The 15,436-nt window shown below is 31.1% G+C and overlaps 1 protein-coding gene across 2 annotated transcripts; it reads left to right on the top strand.

The window, feature by feature from the left end:
* The first annotated feature begins 1,934 nt into the window (after positions 1–1,934).
* On the top strand, positions 1,935–13,143 carry LOC115710531 (rac-like GTP-binding protein 5). 2 transcript variants are annotated; one of them, XM_030638893.2, is made up of 7 exons: positions 1,935–2,287; positions 2,387–2,474; positions 3,314–3,423; positions 3,620–3,686; positions 11,511–11,575; positions 11,791–11,856; positions 12,797–13,143. In XM_030638893.2, exons 1-7 carry the CDS (start codon positions 2,123–2,125, stop codon positions 12,893–12,895), a joined length of 660 nt encoding a protein of 219 aa, XP_030494753.1. In that variant the 5' UTR covers positions 1,935–2,122; the 3' UTR covers positions 12,896–13,143. The 2 variants fall into 2 exon arrangements, with proteins under 2 accessions (XP_030494753.1, XP_030494758.1); XM_030638898.2 differs by having other exon boundaries at positions 1,938–2,287; positions 3,623–3,686.
* The last annotated feature ends 2,293 nt before the right edge of the window (positions 13,144–15,436 follow it).

The raw sequence follows: 15,436 nt of genomic DNA on the forward strand, positions 1-15,436 counted from the left end.
GTTTTACATTTTCCCTTCAAAAAAAAAAAAAAAAAACTCAAACATTCTTATATAACTAGTATACATTATAATTATGGCATTCATTTTACTTACTTTTAAAAAATTTAAAATAATTTAAAATGTCCAAAATATGATTTACATTCGATTTCGATTGCATGTTTAATTATTTTTCTTTGACACACATGTAATTAATAATTTTGAATTCTATTTTCAATTGGAAGTTATTTTGAACTTTAAAAAAAATAAGTAAAATATCTAATATAACTATTATATAGAACATCATTAAAAAAATGGATTAATTCAAAAAAAAAAAAATTACAAAAAATACGGTTGTACAAAATTTTAAATATTTTTACATTTTTTAAGATTTTATTTACATGAAATACGGTATTTTGATGTATTTTTATATAGTACTCTTTTTATTTTGTTGTTAATTTTTTGTTATTTGTATATATTGATCTCGTTTCTAACTAACGACATTAAATCAAGATAAAGCGATTAGATCAAATAAATAATAGAAAGCAAAAACAGTAAGTAAAGAGAACACCAAAATTTCTAGAGTAAGAATGGTAATAGCCTACTCCCATTTTTGTTATATTGACTTGAGAGACAAAGAATAAAGTATTCTCTCTCTAAAGCTCGTACAATGGATATCTGAGCAAATCTCTCTTAGATTGCTCTTTCTCTCTTGAGTGTTCTTTCTTAATTAAATTTTGTCACTGAATAGTGAGAGTAAATCACTATTTATATGAGCTTATTACATGAAAAATGGTTTCCCTTAATCTATAATAAATAAAATAGAAAACTAAATTAATTCCATAATTACAATGCAAAAAGAATGAGAAACTTAGGCTTATTGCATTTATTCTCTGAACTAATCCCACGAATGTAGGAATTATCTTTGTGTCTTGGAAGCAACGATATCCATCTCTAAAATTGTCAACTCACATATCATGTTCGGTGCATACGAGTTAATCACACGATCGATCTTTGGTCGGATGTCCCTTGGTGACCCTGCTCGGACATCCTGCTACGTACGGATGACATGGACTTTTCTACCAATATTTGGGGGCTACTAAAAGTATAACCTTCTGTCTAAGTAGGAAAATATGAGACAAGTATCATCCAACTATATGTCATGTCATAGTACAAAAAATAAGATAATAGTATATTTTTTTTTTATATTGTTTTGATGTTGTTTTGTTGTTTATGTTTTGATATTGTTTTCCTATAACTTTCATATGGATTTTCTTGTTATTTTCTAATACCGTAAAACTTGCGTTTGGAAAGATACAATGTAATTGAATTTGTGTGTAATTGGAGGTAATTACACAATTTGACATGTTTGTCTGACCATGTAATTATATTGTAACTGTGTAATTGGAAGTAATTGAGGAGTTCTAATTACACTAATTACACTGTGTAATTACTAAAAACTTTCCACATTAAACATTAGCTATTAAAAAATTTTATTTTTCCATGCAATTACTAACTATTTTGCCAAACAAGATATTATGAATTCATATGTAATTACCACCTCTTATCCAAACACACCTTGCATTTTAAAATATAGTGTAATTACTAAACTGTGTAATTAATACTCTAGTAATTACCCTACCTAGTAATTACATAGTACTTCCAAACACACCCAATGTAAAATTTTACCAAAAATTGTTGTTTACGTAATTTTTTTTTTTTTAAAAAAATTAAGTTATAATTTTTTTTAAGTGTCAAAAAAAAAAAGTCTATTACCCTCTTACTATAGTTGACTCCTATATATATTTATTCTTTTATTTATTTATAAATAAATTTTGGCTCTTTGACAGCTCAAATTAAAGTGGTTTCACTAATACCACAATCTTATCTATGCCCCGCCAAAAGCTCCCAGCAAATATTTTGTTTATACATATATATTTTTATTTTTATAAAAGAAAAAAACAAAATCATTTCAATACCAAAAAAAAAAATCAAAATCTTCCATTCTTTCTTTCTCTTCAAGTTTTAGTCTTTTTGGCCCCCCAAAACAGAGTTGTTAGACTAGCAGAGAGAGTAGAATAAAGAAAGAAAAAACCGAGACTTTCCCATAAAATTTACACATTGAGGGCTTCCATTTCCAAATCACATGGCTAATCAGAATTGTAGTAGAACTAATACTACTACTACTAATACTACAACAACAACAACATCATCAAAAAATTCTAAGTTCATCAAATGTGTGACAGTTGGTGATGGTGCTGTTGGCAAGACTTGTCTTCTAATCTCTTACACTAGCAACACTTTCCCAACTGTACAAACTTTTTTTCTTCTTCTTCTTCTTCTTACTCTATCTATAATTATGTATGGTTTTCATTTATTTGAGATGGGATTTTAATATATTTCTTGACAGGATTATGTTCCAACTGTTTTTGACAATTTCAGCGCCAATATTTCAGTTGATGGAAAGACAGTGCATCTGGGTTTGTGGGATACTGCTGGTAATTATAATCATGAAAATTCTCTTTTCTTTAATATTATTACTTCTTTTCCAGATTTTTGGTATTTTATTGTTACTTAAAATTTAGTTTCTCATTTCAACTTTCTCTCATCATATATAAGATAAATCAATTAAACAAATGTATTTGATTTCTAGTTTCTTATGTTTTCTATCAACATATTAGTACTGGTTTTGTTTATTTTCAGTTCATTATTGATAGGTGAAAAAAATTCACCCTTTGGAATCTTACAACTAAAAGTACAAATGCCTTTTAATTATTAGATCATAAAAATTAACCAAGTTTATAAGAGAGATGCATGGCCAATTTAGGAACAATGAATTTCCATTTATTGATAAAATTGGTTTTTATATATATATTATTTTTCATCTTCTCAATATTAGTCTGTTTTAATCATTTTCTCAATATCCAAATTCACTAAAGCATTTTCTCAACAAAAAGTAGTTGTGACTAATATAAGAAAATAAATTTTGGATATATTTGAATCAATAAATATTTAGTGCATAGAATCCTTAAAGAGGAGTTGTCATGTTGTCATCATGAAACTTGGTATAAAATATTACTATATGCAAAAACAATCTAAATAATAATATGGTCCCACTTCGAAAGAAAAAACAACATTTTATATATACATATTTGAAAATATATAATTCATGTGACAACCTAGAAAGAAATTTTCCATTAAATTTTTTCTTTTTACTTAAAAAAAAAATGCAAAATATATATGTATCTTTCCAGTGCATAAAGCTTATTCTTTTTTTTTTTCTCTTTTAATATTTATTTTATTGCTATTTTTTTTTATTATGTAATAACAAACTCAGGTCAAGAAGACTATAACAGACTGAGGCCCCTTAGCTACAGAGGAGCAGATGTTTTTCTTCTTGCTTTTTCCCTTATAAGTAGGCCAAGCTATGAGAACATATCAAAGAAAGTAAGCTTATTTAACTCTTGTTTAATTATCTTAAATTCTTATTAAGAATCATATTTTGGAGAAGATTGTACAGTCAATCCTAACCATTCATTTATTTCATGAATGGTTATGATTGTACACTGGTAAGAGTATACTGACCTTTTCATGTTTTCTTATATTTTTTGTTTTTTGTTTTTTTTTTTTAATTATGTTGGAGAAGTGGATCCCAGAGCTGAGACATTATGCACCATCAGTGCCCATTATTCTAGTGGGGACCAAACTAGGTGATTTAAATCAATTCATCTCTTTTAATTTTTACAAGTTGAACTTGTTACAACTTTGAATGATTTTGATTATTATAAGTTTATACCCCTAAATACTAACATATATTTTTTTTATATCTAAATATGAAAAGATTCAGTTATCAATATCATTTCTTTTTCTTAAACTTTTCTCTATTGAGTGGAGTTGGCCCTTAGATAGGCTACAGCAACTACTAACATTCTTAAAAATTAAGGAACAAAGCAAACTAGGCATGTGCTTCCCACAATACTAATGTAGGTTCTGGTATCCATCATTTGCTTTTGTCTTTCTGTCTGGTTTTTTTTTTTTTTAATTATTATTAAATGAATGTGTTTTTTTTTATGGTTATGGACTGACTTTTCTTTTTTTTTTTTTGGTAAAATTAAGATTGCACTAACACTCCTTATCTCATAAGAAAGCAGGGGAACATAAGTTAGTTTTTTTAGCACTACTTTGTTAAGTTATTAAATAACAATAAAACAAAGCCATGCCACAAAATCTATTTATTTATTTATTTTTTTTTTGTATGGATAAGTTACATTTTTTTTTTTATAATTTCTTAAAAAGTTTTAAGAATTTTATAGATACCAAAATAATTATTAATTCAAATAATTTATTGTACTCCCATATGTATATATACATATATGGAACATTTTATTACTCATTAATAGTTGTTAAATAAATTTAATTATAAATACTAATTTAAAAATATTAAATAATTTAATTTTGATCCAATAACGAATAATAAAAGAAATTTTTTAATTTTTATGCTGAATATTGCTACTTAATTAAAATAAATATAAAAAAAAATCTATTTTTACACTATATCAAAAATATGTTTATATAAAAACTATTTAACTCAATTTTTTTTTTTGCGGATTTCTTTTTTGTAATCTTTTTTAGTGAATGGAATAACCTCAATACATATAATGTAATTTTTTTTTTTCTAATTAGATAAAAATATTAAGTATAAAAATTCAAATTTTCCAACCCATTAACATAAATATACATAATGTGAACAATAACTATAGTTAGTGACTGAAAGCAATTACTATCCAATAACTTTTCATTCAACATTATTATTATATTTATAATATGAATTGCTTATTAATTATATTTGTGAAAAACCTTTCCATTTTTTTCTTAACGAACTTAGTATTGTTTTTTTAATTAGAAATTTCATTCAACTAGACTAATTCGGTCTCAACAATAACAACAACATCAAATGAGAGATTAGATCCTTAAAAAATACAATCAACGTATAAACGAGAATTTCTAGCCACAAGGTGAGCAATTCTATTAGCAGATCTTTTGACAAAAATTAAAAAAACATCACTAAAAGAAAGTAAAAGTTATTTACAATCCTCAACAACACCACCAAAAATGGAGTTCATTACATTTGGACTACAGACAACTTGCACCAACACCAGACAGTTGAATCCGACAGTACTTATACCTTGGAATGACAACACTTCTTTTAGTGCCACGATTTTTACAATTTCTGTCAGAACTCGCCCCTGCCGCAGCCTTAAACCCAGGCACAACACGACCTCGATGATCCCAAATGACCCCACCAAAGTCATGCCTTCCCTCCTTATCATTTAGAGTAGCGTCAATATTCACCTTATTTTTTGAAATCTAATTTTGACCAAAGCTCAGCCCTATTCGAGAGATATCAAGTATCAAACGAAGAAAACAAACATCTTTCTTGAGCTTTCCTCCATTGTTAAAGAGTGATTGTAGCCATATCAACATCATACTCCACTTGATTTTTCTTAACTTTTCACAAGAGCTTATTTCGCATGAACCAAATAGCCTAAGCCAACATAAACACCTAACCACTTTGTTCTTCACCCAGCCAAGAGAATAGGTGAAAAAACCAGTCCCCAAATGACCATGCATTAACTGGAACCATAGCCAGACCAGTCACCCGCCAACAATTTTGAGCAAAATCACAAGAAACCAAATAATGCAAAATTGATTCACTTGCCACATGACAAACTGAATACAATAAAGATACATCCACATGTTTAGTTTTCAATTGAACTCTAGTTGGAATGCACCCATTAACGACCCTCCACACAAAATTCTTAGCCTTTGGAGGAAGCCTTAACTTCTAAAACTTCTTCCAAAATGCCACTGTACACCCTCATCCACACTACCATCTCAAGCTACCAGTAAAAGTTTAAAAGCATTCTTAATTGAATACTCGCCAGAAGAGTCAAAAGCCCAATACCTATAATAAGATTGAATTAGAGAGAGGAATACCAAGAATACAGGTTGCCTATCATTAAATAGATCTTTAATAAAATCAACATCCCAAACTTTCTCTCCCACCACAAAAAGTCTACTAACCTTCTCATTAGCCAAACCCGAATAAAAGCTAAAGAGACTCAGATTTTAACCATTACGAAGCCACAATTCATGAAATAAAAGAGTCTATCCCCATTACTAATCCCTTTCCTTGCCCCCTTACGAACCAACTCCTGAACAATGAGACTTCTCCAAATATAACTTGGATTGTTTCCAAACTGCGCCGAAGAAAGTTCTCATTTTGAAATAACGAGCCTTGTACACTCTAAAAATCAATGACCAAATTGTGCCGAAGAAAGTTCTCATTTTGAAATAATGAGCCTTGTACACTCTAAAAATCAATGACTCAAACTTAGTAAGAAAGTGCCAAGCTTGTTTGCCCAACATGGCAAGATTAAAGTCTCGAAGAGAACAAAAACCCATTCCCCCAACTTCCTTGCTACGTGACATCTTCTCCCAACTCATCCAAGAAATACCATGATAGGAATCATTGACGATTTCCACCAAAAATTAGTCATAAGCTACTCAAGATCATGACACGTCCCCAAAGGTAAAAAGAAGACAGCCGTGGAATATGTTGGAAGACTTTGAGCCACATTTCAAACTAAAACCTCCTTACCAACACGAGGCAAAAGTTTACCATCCCAACTTTGTATACGATTTCTCATCTTCTCTTCCAAAAAAACCCAAAACAATAGATTTATTTCTTCCAATTGTGCTAGGAAGACCCAAATACATGTAACTCTCATCAGCTTAATTTATATACATAATAACACAAACAACCTCTTGAGTAGCACCGCTAACATTTTTACTAAAGAAAGTGGTAGATTTAGTCAAACTAATCTTGTGTCCTGACATCTTCTCAAAACTATAGAGAATCTCCATCACCCTTTGAGCCCCACCCAAATTAGCTTGGACAAAAAGGAAGCTATCGTTGACAAATAGCATATGAGAAATTCAAGGAGCACCCCTAGCCACACGACACCCCTTGATAAGTTGATTCCACTCATATTTTTGAATTTACGTCGAAAAGCCTTTAGCAAAAATTAAAAACAAATAAGGAGATAGAGAATCTCCTTGCCTAATCCCATGAGATGGAACAATAGGCCCAATTCGATTACCACCATGAACAATCTGATATTTCACCGAGGAGAAATAACCAGAAACTAATTGCACCTAATGTTTTGAAAAGCCAAGTTTCTCAAGCATAGTTCTGAGATAACTCCACTCCACCCGATCATAACTTTTACTCATGTCAAGATTTAAAGTCATGATCCCCTCCTTCCTAAAAACCTTACACTTCAAATAGTGCATAATCTCGAAAGACATCATGATATTATCAGAAATCAAATGACCTGGAATAAAGGCACTTTAAGTATCAAAAATCACCTTTGGCAACACCACTTTGAACAGGTTGTCTAGAACCTTAGAAGCAATCTTGTAGACAAAATTACAAAGGAAATAGGCCTTAAGTCACCCATGTTCACATGATTCTTATTTTTTAGAATACAAATAATATTAATATCATTAATACGAATGTGGAAATCACTCGAAGAGAAAACTTATTGGGCCAACTCCACATCGTTTTCCCCCACAATGTGCCATAATTTCTAATAAAAGCCCAAATTCATTCCATCAGGGCCCGAAGCCTTATCAGGATGCATTTGAAATAATGTCGAACCAGATCATTATTTTGAGCTACAGAGACCGAATATTGAATATCATCAAGAAGATTGCCCCACTCGACGCCAGAAGCAGTAAAAAGATTCTGAAAATAGTCTTTTATTAATTGAGAGAGACCATCATCCTAAGTGAACCAAGCTCCACTATCATCTTGAAACTTGGAAATATGATTTTTCTGTTTACAAGCACTAGCCACCGCATGAAAATAATGACTATTTTTATCACCATCTTTCAACCAAAATTGGTTAGCCCGTTGTTTCCAAAAAAACTTCTTTTTGAGTCAAAATCTCATAAAAATTATGCTGATCTTCCTCATACAACTTTTGGGAATAACATCAGTTTTATAACAAAACTTCTTTAACCTTCTCTTACTTTGCATTAGTCGCTCCTTAAAATAGCCAATGATATTCTTTCCCCAAACAGCCAATATCGCCCCACACTTAGAAATTTTCTCAAAAAAATAGCCTCAATATTACCCTCCCAAACACTTTTCACCAGTTGCTCACATATGGGCTCCCATAACCAAGAGTATTCAAATTTAGATTGCTTGATAGAGGGAATAAATACCTAAAGGAACGGTTCCAAAAAAATTAGAAAATGATTTGATGTAGACAACTCAAGATTAACAAGACGAGCTTTCTTAAAAATATTGAGCCAAGATTGTGTAATAAGAGCTTTATTAAGATGAGCCTCAAACCATGCACTAGTGCATCGTCCATGTTCCCATGTAAAAGGATACCCACTAAGCTCAAAATTAAGCAAACCACAGTCATTTAACCTGCCTTGAAACCATCCAGCAATAGGTTAGGATACACCCTCCCCCCTCTCTTTTTGTCATTGCTCTCCACATTATTCAGATGGCCAATAATACACCAAGGAAGAGAAGAATGATTCTTTAGAGTATGAACCAAGTTCCAATTATTATGTCAAAATCTCTTATTCTGCTCACCATATAAGCCTGTTAACCTCCAAATTGCCATTCTCCCAATTAAGACAACCACATCAATGTGGTTTTTTGAATAACCAAGTAACTTAGCTTCATCAGTAGCTTTCCAAAACTTTGCAATGCCACCACTATGACCTTGAGCGTCAACAAAAAAAAAGCCTCTTATAACCAATACGTGTCCTAAACTTTCCACAACTTCTTTACTACAAATAGTTTCACGTGAAAAAATAAAATTGGATTTCTTTTGGGTAATGAGATCCATAAGGAATTGGGCCAACTATAGGTTCCCAAGCCAACGAAAATTCCTACTTAACGTACTCATTGCGTCCGGTGGGCCTGCACCATAGGTCTCGCCCCAAGAACATTTTTTCAGAGCCTAATAGTATCGAGGTTCATTACTTCACCATTGGCTATGTTTGACCCGCCATCTTTTTCGCCAACTAATTTTTTTTTCATCTCCACTAAATCAATATCTCCCTCCTGTGATGAGATTATTTCCTTATTTATCTCAGAAAAATCACCTAAAACATCTCCATTATATTCACGCTAGCATTAAAAGTATTAGATTTTCCATTCAAATTCAATACACTGACAACCACGATCTTCTCTTTATTTCTTACAATACTTTCAAAATATCCCACGTTTTTAGCACTTACCCTAGCTGGTACCACCGTCCCTTCCATGTTTAGAGCCACTCTCCCTCAACACCGCTGGCGCTAAACGTAGCCACCTAGCCCATATCATATTAGAAGGTCTCTGCGATGTAGCACGTATAAAATTTCCATATGACTGCACCAAAAAATGACTTGGAGTAGTATAAATTTGAGGACACTTCTTCTCCGCATTACCCATGATACCACAAATAAAATAGAAGGTATGGACCTTCTCCTATTTGAAGTTTTCCTAGAAAGTTTCACCACCTTCCCTCTTTAATCTCATCCTCCGCTTTAAAGGTTTATTCACATCAATGGATACTCGAACCCAAAGATAATTGTGCCACACCCCTTTAATGTTCTTTCAATCAGATTCAACATACGAACTAATATAGTTTGCAGTGGCTTGCAGCACCCTATCGGATCGTGACCCCAATTGTAAGTCATGCACTTAAACCAATAAATCCATCATATTCAACTTTGCATCCTACGGTTTCTCTCCCTCTTTCAAACGTTGCAAAATTAGATGCATACAATCGAAAGTCCAAGGACTCCCCTCAATTACACTAGAGATATCAATTTCATGATAGAATTGGAAAAGGAACAAGTTATGGCTTAATTCCTTTACGAACATATCTTGCCCTACCTACCATAACAAAGTCATCACATTCTGAAACACATTAAATTTGAAACCCTTCCTATAAGCAAACGTCCCACTAAATACCACCTTGTATCAAAGATTTCCTCATCCTTGTCAGCTCCTCCTAGTACAAAAACCTCATCATCCTCGTCTTCAATCGAATATCATCCCAACTCTCCACATTATCATTAACAGAAGAACTCCCCAACTCCAGACTTACCAACACAGATCAGACTAACAAACAAAAGCGACAAGAAACAAATGAACAGAAAAGCAAGAAAACAAAAGAACGAAAACACCAAGGGGCTATTTAGCATCATAACTTAAAAACTTTTTTTAGTTTTTAAAAATAGAAAATAACTTTTAAAAACTAATAGATATCGTTTGGCCAAATTTTTTAAAAATAATTTCTTAAAAATAAGAAAACAAATTACATTAAAATATTGTTTTCTATTTTCAAAAATATATATTTTTTGTCTAACATATTATATTTTATATTTTTGCTCACATACTTGGATCCTGACCCCGACCCCAAACGCGAGCGCGGACCCAAACCCTAGACCTTGTTCCCAGACCCAAACTCAGACCTAGACCCGAACACGGACCCGAACGCAGACCCAGACCCAGACCTATACTAGGACCAAGACATGGACCCGAACCCTGGACCAAGACCCAGACCCCAGATCCAAACCCCAGATCCAAACCCCAGACCCCAAACCTAGACTCAGACCCGAACCCTGAACTTAGACCCGGAACCGGACCAAGACCCGGACCCGAACCCCAGACCCAAACGCGGACCCTGGTCTGAGCCTATACCAGACCCTGAACAAAACTCAAAACTGAACTCGGACTCGAACCCGAACCCAGACCCAAATTCGGGCTCGAACCCGGACCCTGACCTTGACCCTAGACCAGAATCCAGACGCAAACCCCCAGACTCAGGTCCAGGTCCATGTCTAGGTCTAGGTCTGGGTCCATGTCTGCGTTCAAGCCGAGTTCTGGGGTTCCATCTGGGGTAGGATAGGTTCATGTCATGGTATGGTGTAGAATATCAAATTTCCTTTTATTAGTAAAAAAAATCTAAAAATAGTTTTAAAAAGCCTTAGCCAAACACAATTAAATTTTTAAAATGATAAAAACTATTTTCTATTATCATTTTTAAAAATACAATTCTAAAAGTTAAAAACTGAAAACATAATCAAATAGCCTCCAAAACTCTCTAGGAAAAGAGACAAGCAAAATGTATCATAAGACACCACTTGTTGCTTATATATTCTTTCATCATAAAGATAATGATATTAATAATAATAAAAGATTGTAACTATTGTTTTTTATATAAAATACTATACATATATGTACTCTTGAAAATAGTAATAAGGAAAGTAGAAACTAATGTGTCGAAAAAAAATAGAAACTAACAGAGTAATTTGATACAGAAACTGATGGGATACTTAATAATAACGTTACTTTTAGATGAAGAAGAAAAACTATACTAGTGTTTGCCTAATTCATCAACAACAAAAAGATGTGTTTGGTAATTAAAGAAATGTCATTAATTTGGTTATGGCAGATCTGAGGGAGGACGAACAATTTCTAAGGGATTATCCTGGAGCACATACCATTTCTACACAGCAGGTATATATAAAATAGAGGTTGAATAAAATACATCATTAAGATTTTTTAATCTAATAATAATGTCATGTTATCAAACAGACTCATTCATCATTTTGTAGGATGATATGACAATACATATTCGGGTGTTTTATTGTGTTTATTGTGTTTTATAACTTTTAAATAGAGCATTAAGTTTGTACTCATTTTTATGAACAATCTTTATAATTATGTTTCAGGGTGAAGATCTGAAGAAGCAAATTGGAGCTATGGCCTACTTAGAGTGCAGCTCAAAGACGCAACAGGTGTGCTTTTTAATTGATTTTATTAGAAATTAATTAATTAATTGACAGCGAGAACAATAAAAACACCAAATTTTAAATCATAATTATTCACATACTATTAAGTATTACCCCACTTTTACATCCAACTGCTAAAATTGATATGTTGGTGCTAGAAACTTTCAACTTGATTATATTTAAAAGAAGGGTAAATACTATTTTAGATATTGTGTTTTGTAAAAGTTATTAATTGAACCATTTGTTTTGTTAAATGATAAAATGGACCATGTATTTTTCAAAATTGTACAAATAGGACCCTGAACTGATTTTTTATCAAAGTAAAACTTAATAATAATCTGATGTAGAGATGTTGTGACAAAATTAATTATATTTTCTACATCTGTTCGTGTTAGAAATTATCTTAAAGTTGGTTATATTAAAAAATAAAATTGTTAAAAATTGAGCTCAGTCCTATTTTTGTCATTTTAAAAAATATAGAATCGATTTTATCATTTAACAAAATAGAGGGTCTAATTGGTAACTTTTGCAAAACACAAGATTCAAAATAGTATTTATCCTAAAAAAAATTAATAAAAATTAAACTTAAGGTATTATTTTATACTAATGGAGTCCAACCAATATGTAGTCTTTGTGTTTCTAAAATAGTATTTACCTATATTTTTTTATCAAAAAATTAACATCATAGTTTAAAATAGCTCATATGGTCATGCCCCAACTCAAATATTACTTAAATTAATTATAATTTCTAATTAATCATTCTCATTACTACTTGGTTATAACTCACTCAAGGTTATAACTTATTGAGTTCCACAAAGTACTTAGTTAACAGAATATATATAGATGAGAATCGTATACAATAGATAGAGAAATTTATTAGTATAAATGTTGTCATGTATTTGATTATAATTATAAACAAACTTTAATTTTGTGATTGAAAATGCAGAATGTGAAGGGTGTATTTGATGCTGCAATCAAATTGGCTCTACACCCTCCAAAGTCCAAGAAGCATAAATCAAATCGGAAGGGCTGCAATGTTTTTTGAATATTTATATATTTATATATATTTATTTATTTACCTTTTACTCTCCATTTAAATCTTTCTTCCATTATTCATTCTTTTCTTTGTGAGCTGTCTCTCATATAAGTGTGTTTTTACAGAAAATTTGATGTATTCATATGTGTTTAATTTGATTCTTTTTCTCTGCAATATGTATTGTATATATAGTATATACATTTATATGTATAAGCGTTCTCAGTTTATTAGAACTATTAATCTTATGTTTATTATTAGATGTGGTTGGTTATAATGACTTCAAATTGTTAATTATAGTTTATATTTCTAATTAATTAGAATGTGTAATTTATTTAGTGTTGTAAATACAGGTGGACTCACGACATCAGCACGAGCCTAGAAAGCAGTACAATCCAACACGAAGAAATATAAGTTTAAACACAATGCGTGCGATACGATATTATAAATAGACATGACATGACATGAAAAATATATACTTAAGCATGATACGGTGTTGTGAAATATTAATCTTCAATGAAAATATAAAATCAACAAGATTACAATTCTATGCTCAACTATACAAGGGTTATAATAAAAATTAAATAATGTTACAATTCTATTACAAAATTACATGTAAAATGAAGAATAAGAGATGAAGAGGGGAATCACAATTCATTACAATATGCAACAAGTAAATAACACAATGCAAAGTGCATAAAATAAAAATATAAAGAAGATGTGAGAACAATCTTATTACCAAAACCAAAAGTGACAAGGAATCACTAAAATTGAACAAAGTTTTACACATTTGTCCAAAAACTTATTTTCCCTATCACAAGCACTTAAATAAGAAAAGAAGTGAAAATAGTTTTAAAAATTTATCAAGCCTAAAATGTTTCTGACAATGTCTTCTCTTGATAGAAACTAAGTGATACAAAATGAAATTCATATAGAGGTCTTTATTTATAATATTTTAGTAACCACAATTTCAAATCTCACATGACTTTAAGACCATTATCAACATATTATTATTACAAAGAAAGAAAGGAGGAAATGAGCTTTCTTATTATTGATCAAAATGAAATGTACAAGGCTTTTAGTACTTATAAAGTATACTGAGTAAAGAATCAAGAGTTGCAGTAAGCTCTAACTAACAACTCACTTACTCTTACTGAACTAGCTAATCTTGATACTCCAATTCAAGTTGGACTACATATGCATTGAAGTCCCATCTCGACTTTTAAGTAGCTGAATTGTGTAGGAAACAAAGTCTTAGTAAAGATATCAACTAGTTGATCTTTCGAAGCAATGTAGATGGTTTTGATGAGTCTAGATTGAACTTTTTCTCTGACTAAATGACAATCTATCACGATATACTTTGTGCATTTGTGAAAGATTGTATTGGCCGCAATGTGGATTGCTACCTTGTTGTCACATAACATTTCTATAATGCGATCTTGTTTAAGTTTCTTTAACATGGATAGCAACCAAAAAGTTTACAAGTGGTGTTGTCCATAACACAATATCGTCTTCGGTTGATGATCACGACACTTTGTGTTGTTTTTTGCTTTTCTATAAAACTAAAGACTATCCAAGAAGAATACAAAAGCTAGAGATCGATCTTCTTGTTGCTTGACATGATCCCCAGTTTGAATCCGTGTAAAGTTTAAGTTTAACTTCAAAATCTTTAGGGAAAAACAACCCCAAACTAGGACTAGAATTTATATACTGAAATATCCTCTGAACAACATGTAAATGAGGCACGTGGGATGATGAAAGGAACTGACTAAGTTTGTATTGGGATTTTATGCCCTAAATAAAATATATTCTATGTAATCTTATTATTTATGAATAAAAGAAATAGAAATCTTTCTTGACTTAGTTAAATACTTGGTTCACGTGTTTATTTTAGATGATTATAAATTTAATACTTAAATTTATTAAATTTAGAACTTATAGTTATTCATAATTATAGTGACGTCATCACAGTAAAAAATAATTATAATTATATGCTTCGAATATTTTTAGCCACATGATTTATCAGTGCACTGGAGTTATATGGATGTGGTAATCAACAATAAGGTTATTTATACTTTTAGTAAGTGGTCATTAGATATGAATCCTGAGATGATTAAGCTTTAAGCTAATTATGCTTGAGCTCTTTCATTTGTTTGCTACAAGCTTACCTTACTGTCTAGCCAATACTTACATTTTGAAAACTCAGTGGTATAATTGAGTGTGAGTGCTGTCATAGATATACACTACAACATTTACCTTAAATAGCGGCGGACCACTCCGCCGCTAATAAACCCATTTTTGGCCGCTAAAGACTATTAGTGACGGTAATCCCCCGCTAATAGTTCGTCGTTATTAAATAGCCGCTAATAATGGTTATTAACAGCGAAATAAGGCTTCACCGCTAATAATAGTATTAGCGGTGGGCATTAGCAGCAGGGTCCCACCGCCGCTAATGAATTTTAAAAATAAAAAAAAAATGTATTAATTAATATATAAATAATAATAATAATATAAATAATAAAAATATAAATAATTATTTAAAAATATATAAAT

The sequence above is a fragment of the Cannabis sativa genome, chromosome X (genome assembly GCF_029168945.1).
Source record: "Cannabis sativa cultivar Pink pepper isolate KNU-18-1 chromosome X, ASM2916894v1, whole genome shotgun sequence".
Classification (NCBI taxonomy): domain Eukaryota; kingdom Viridiplantae; phylum Streptophyta; class Magnoliopsida; order Rosales; family Cannabaceae; genus Cannabis; species Cannabis sativa.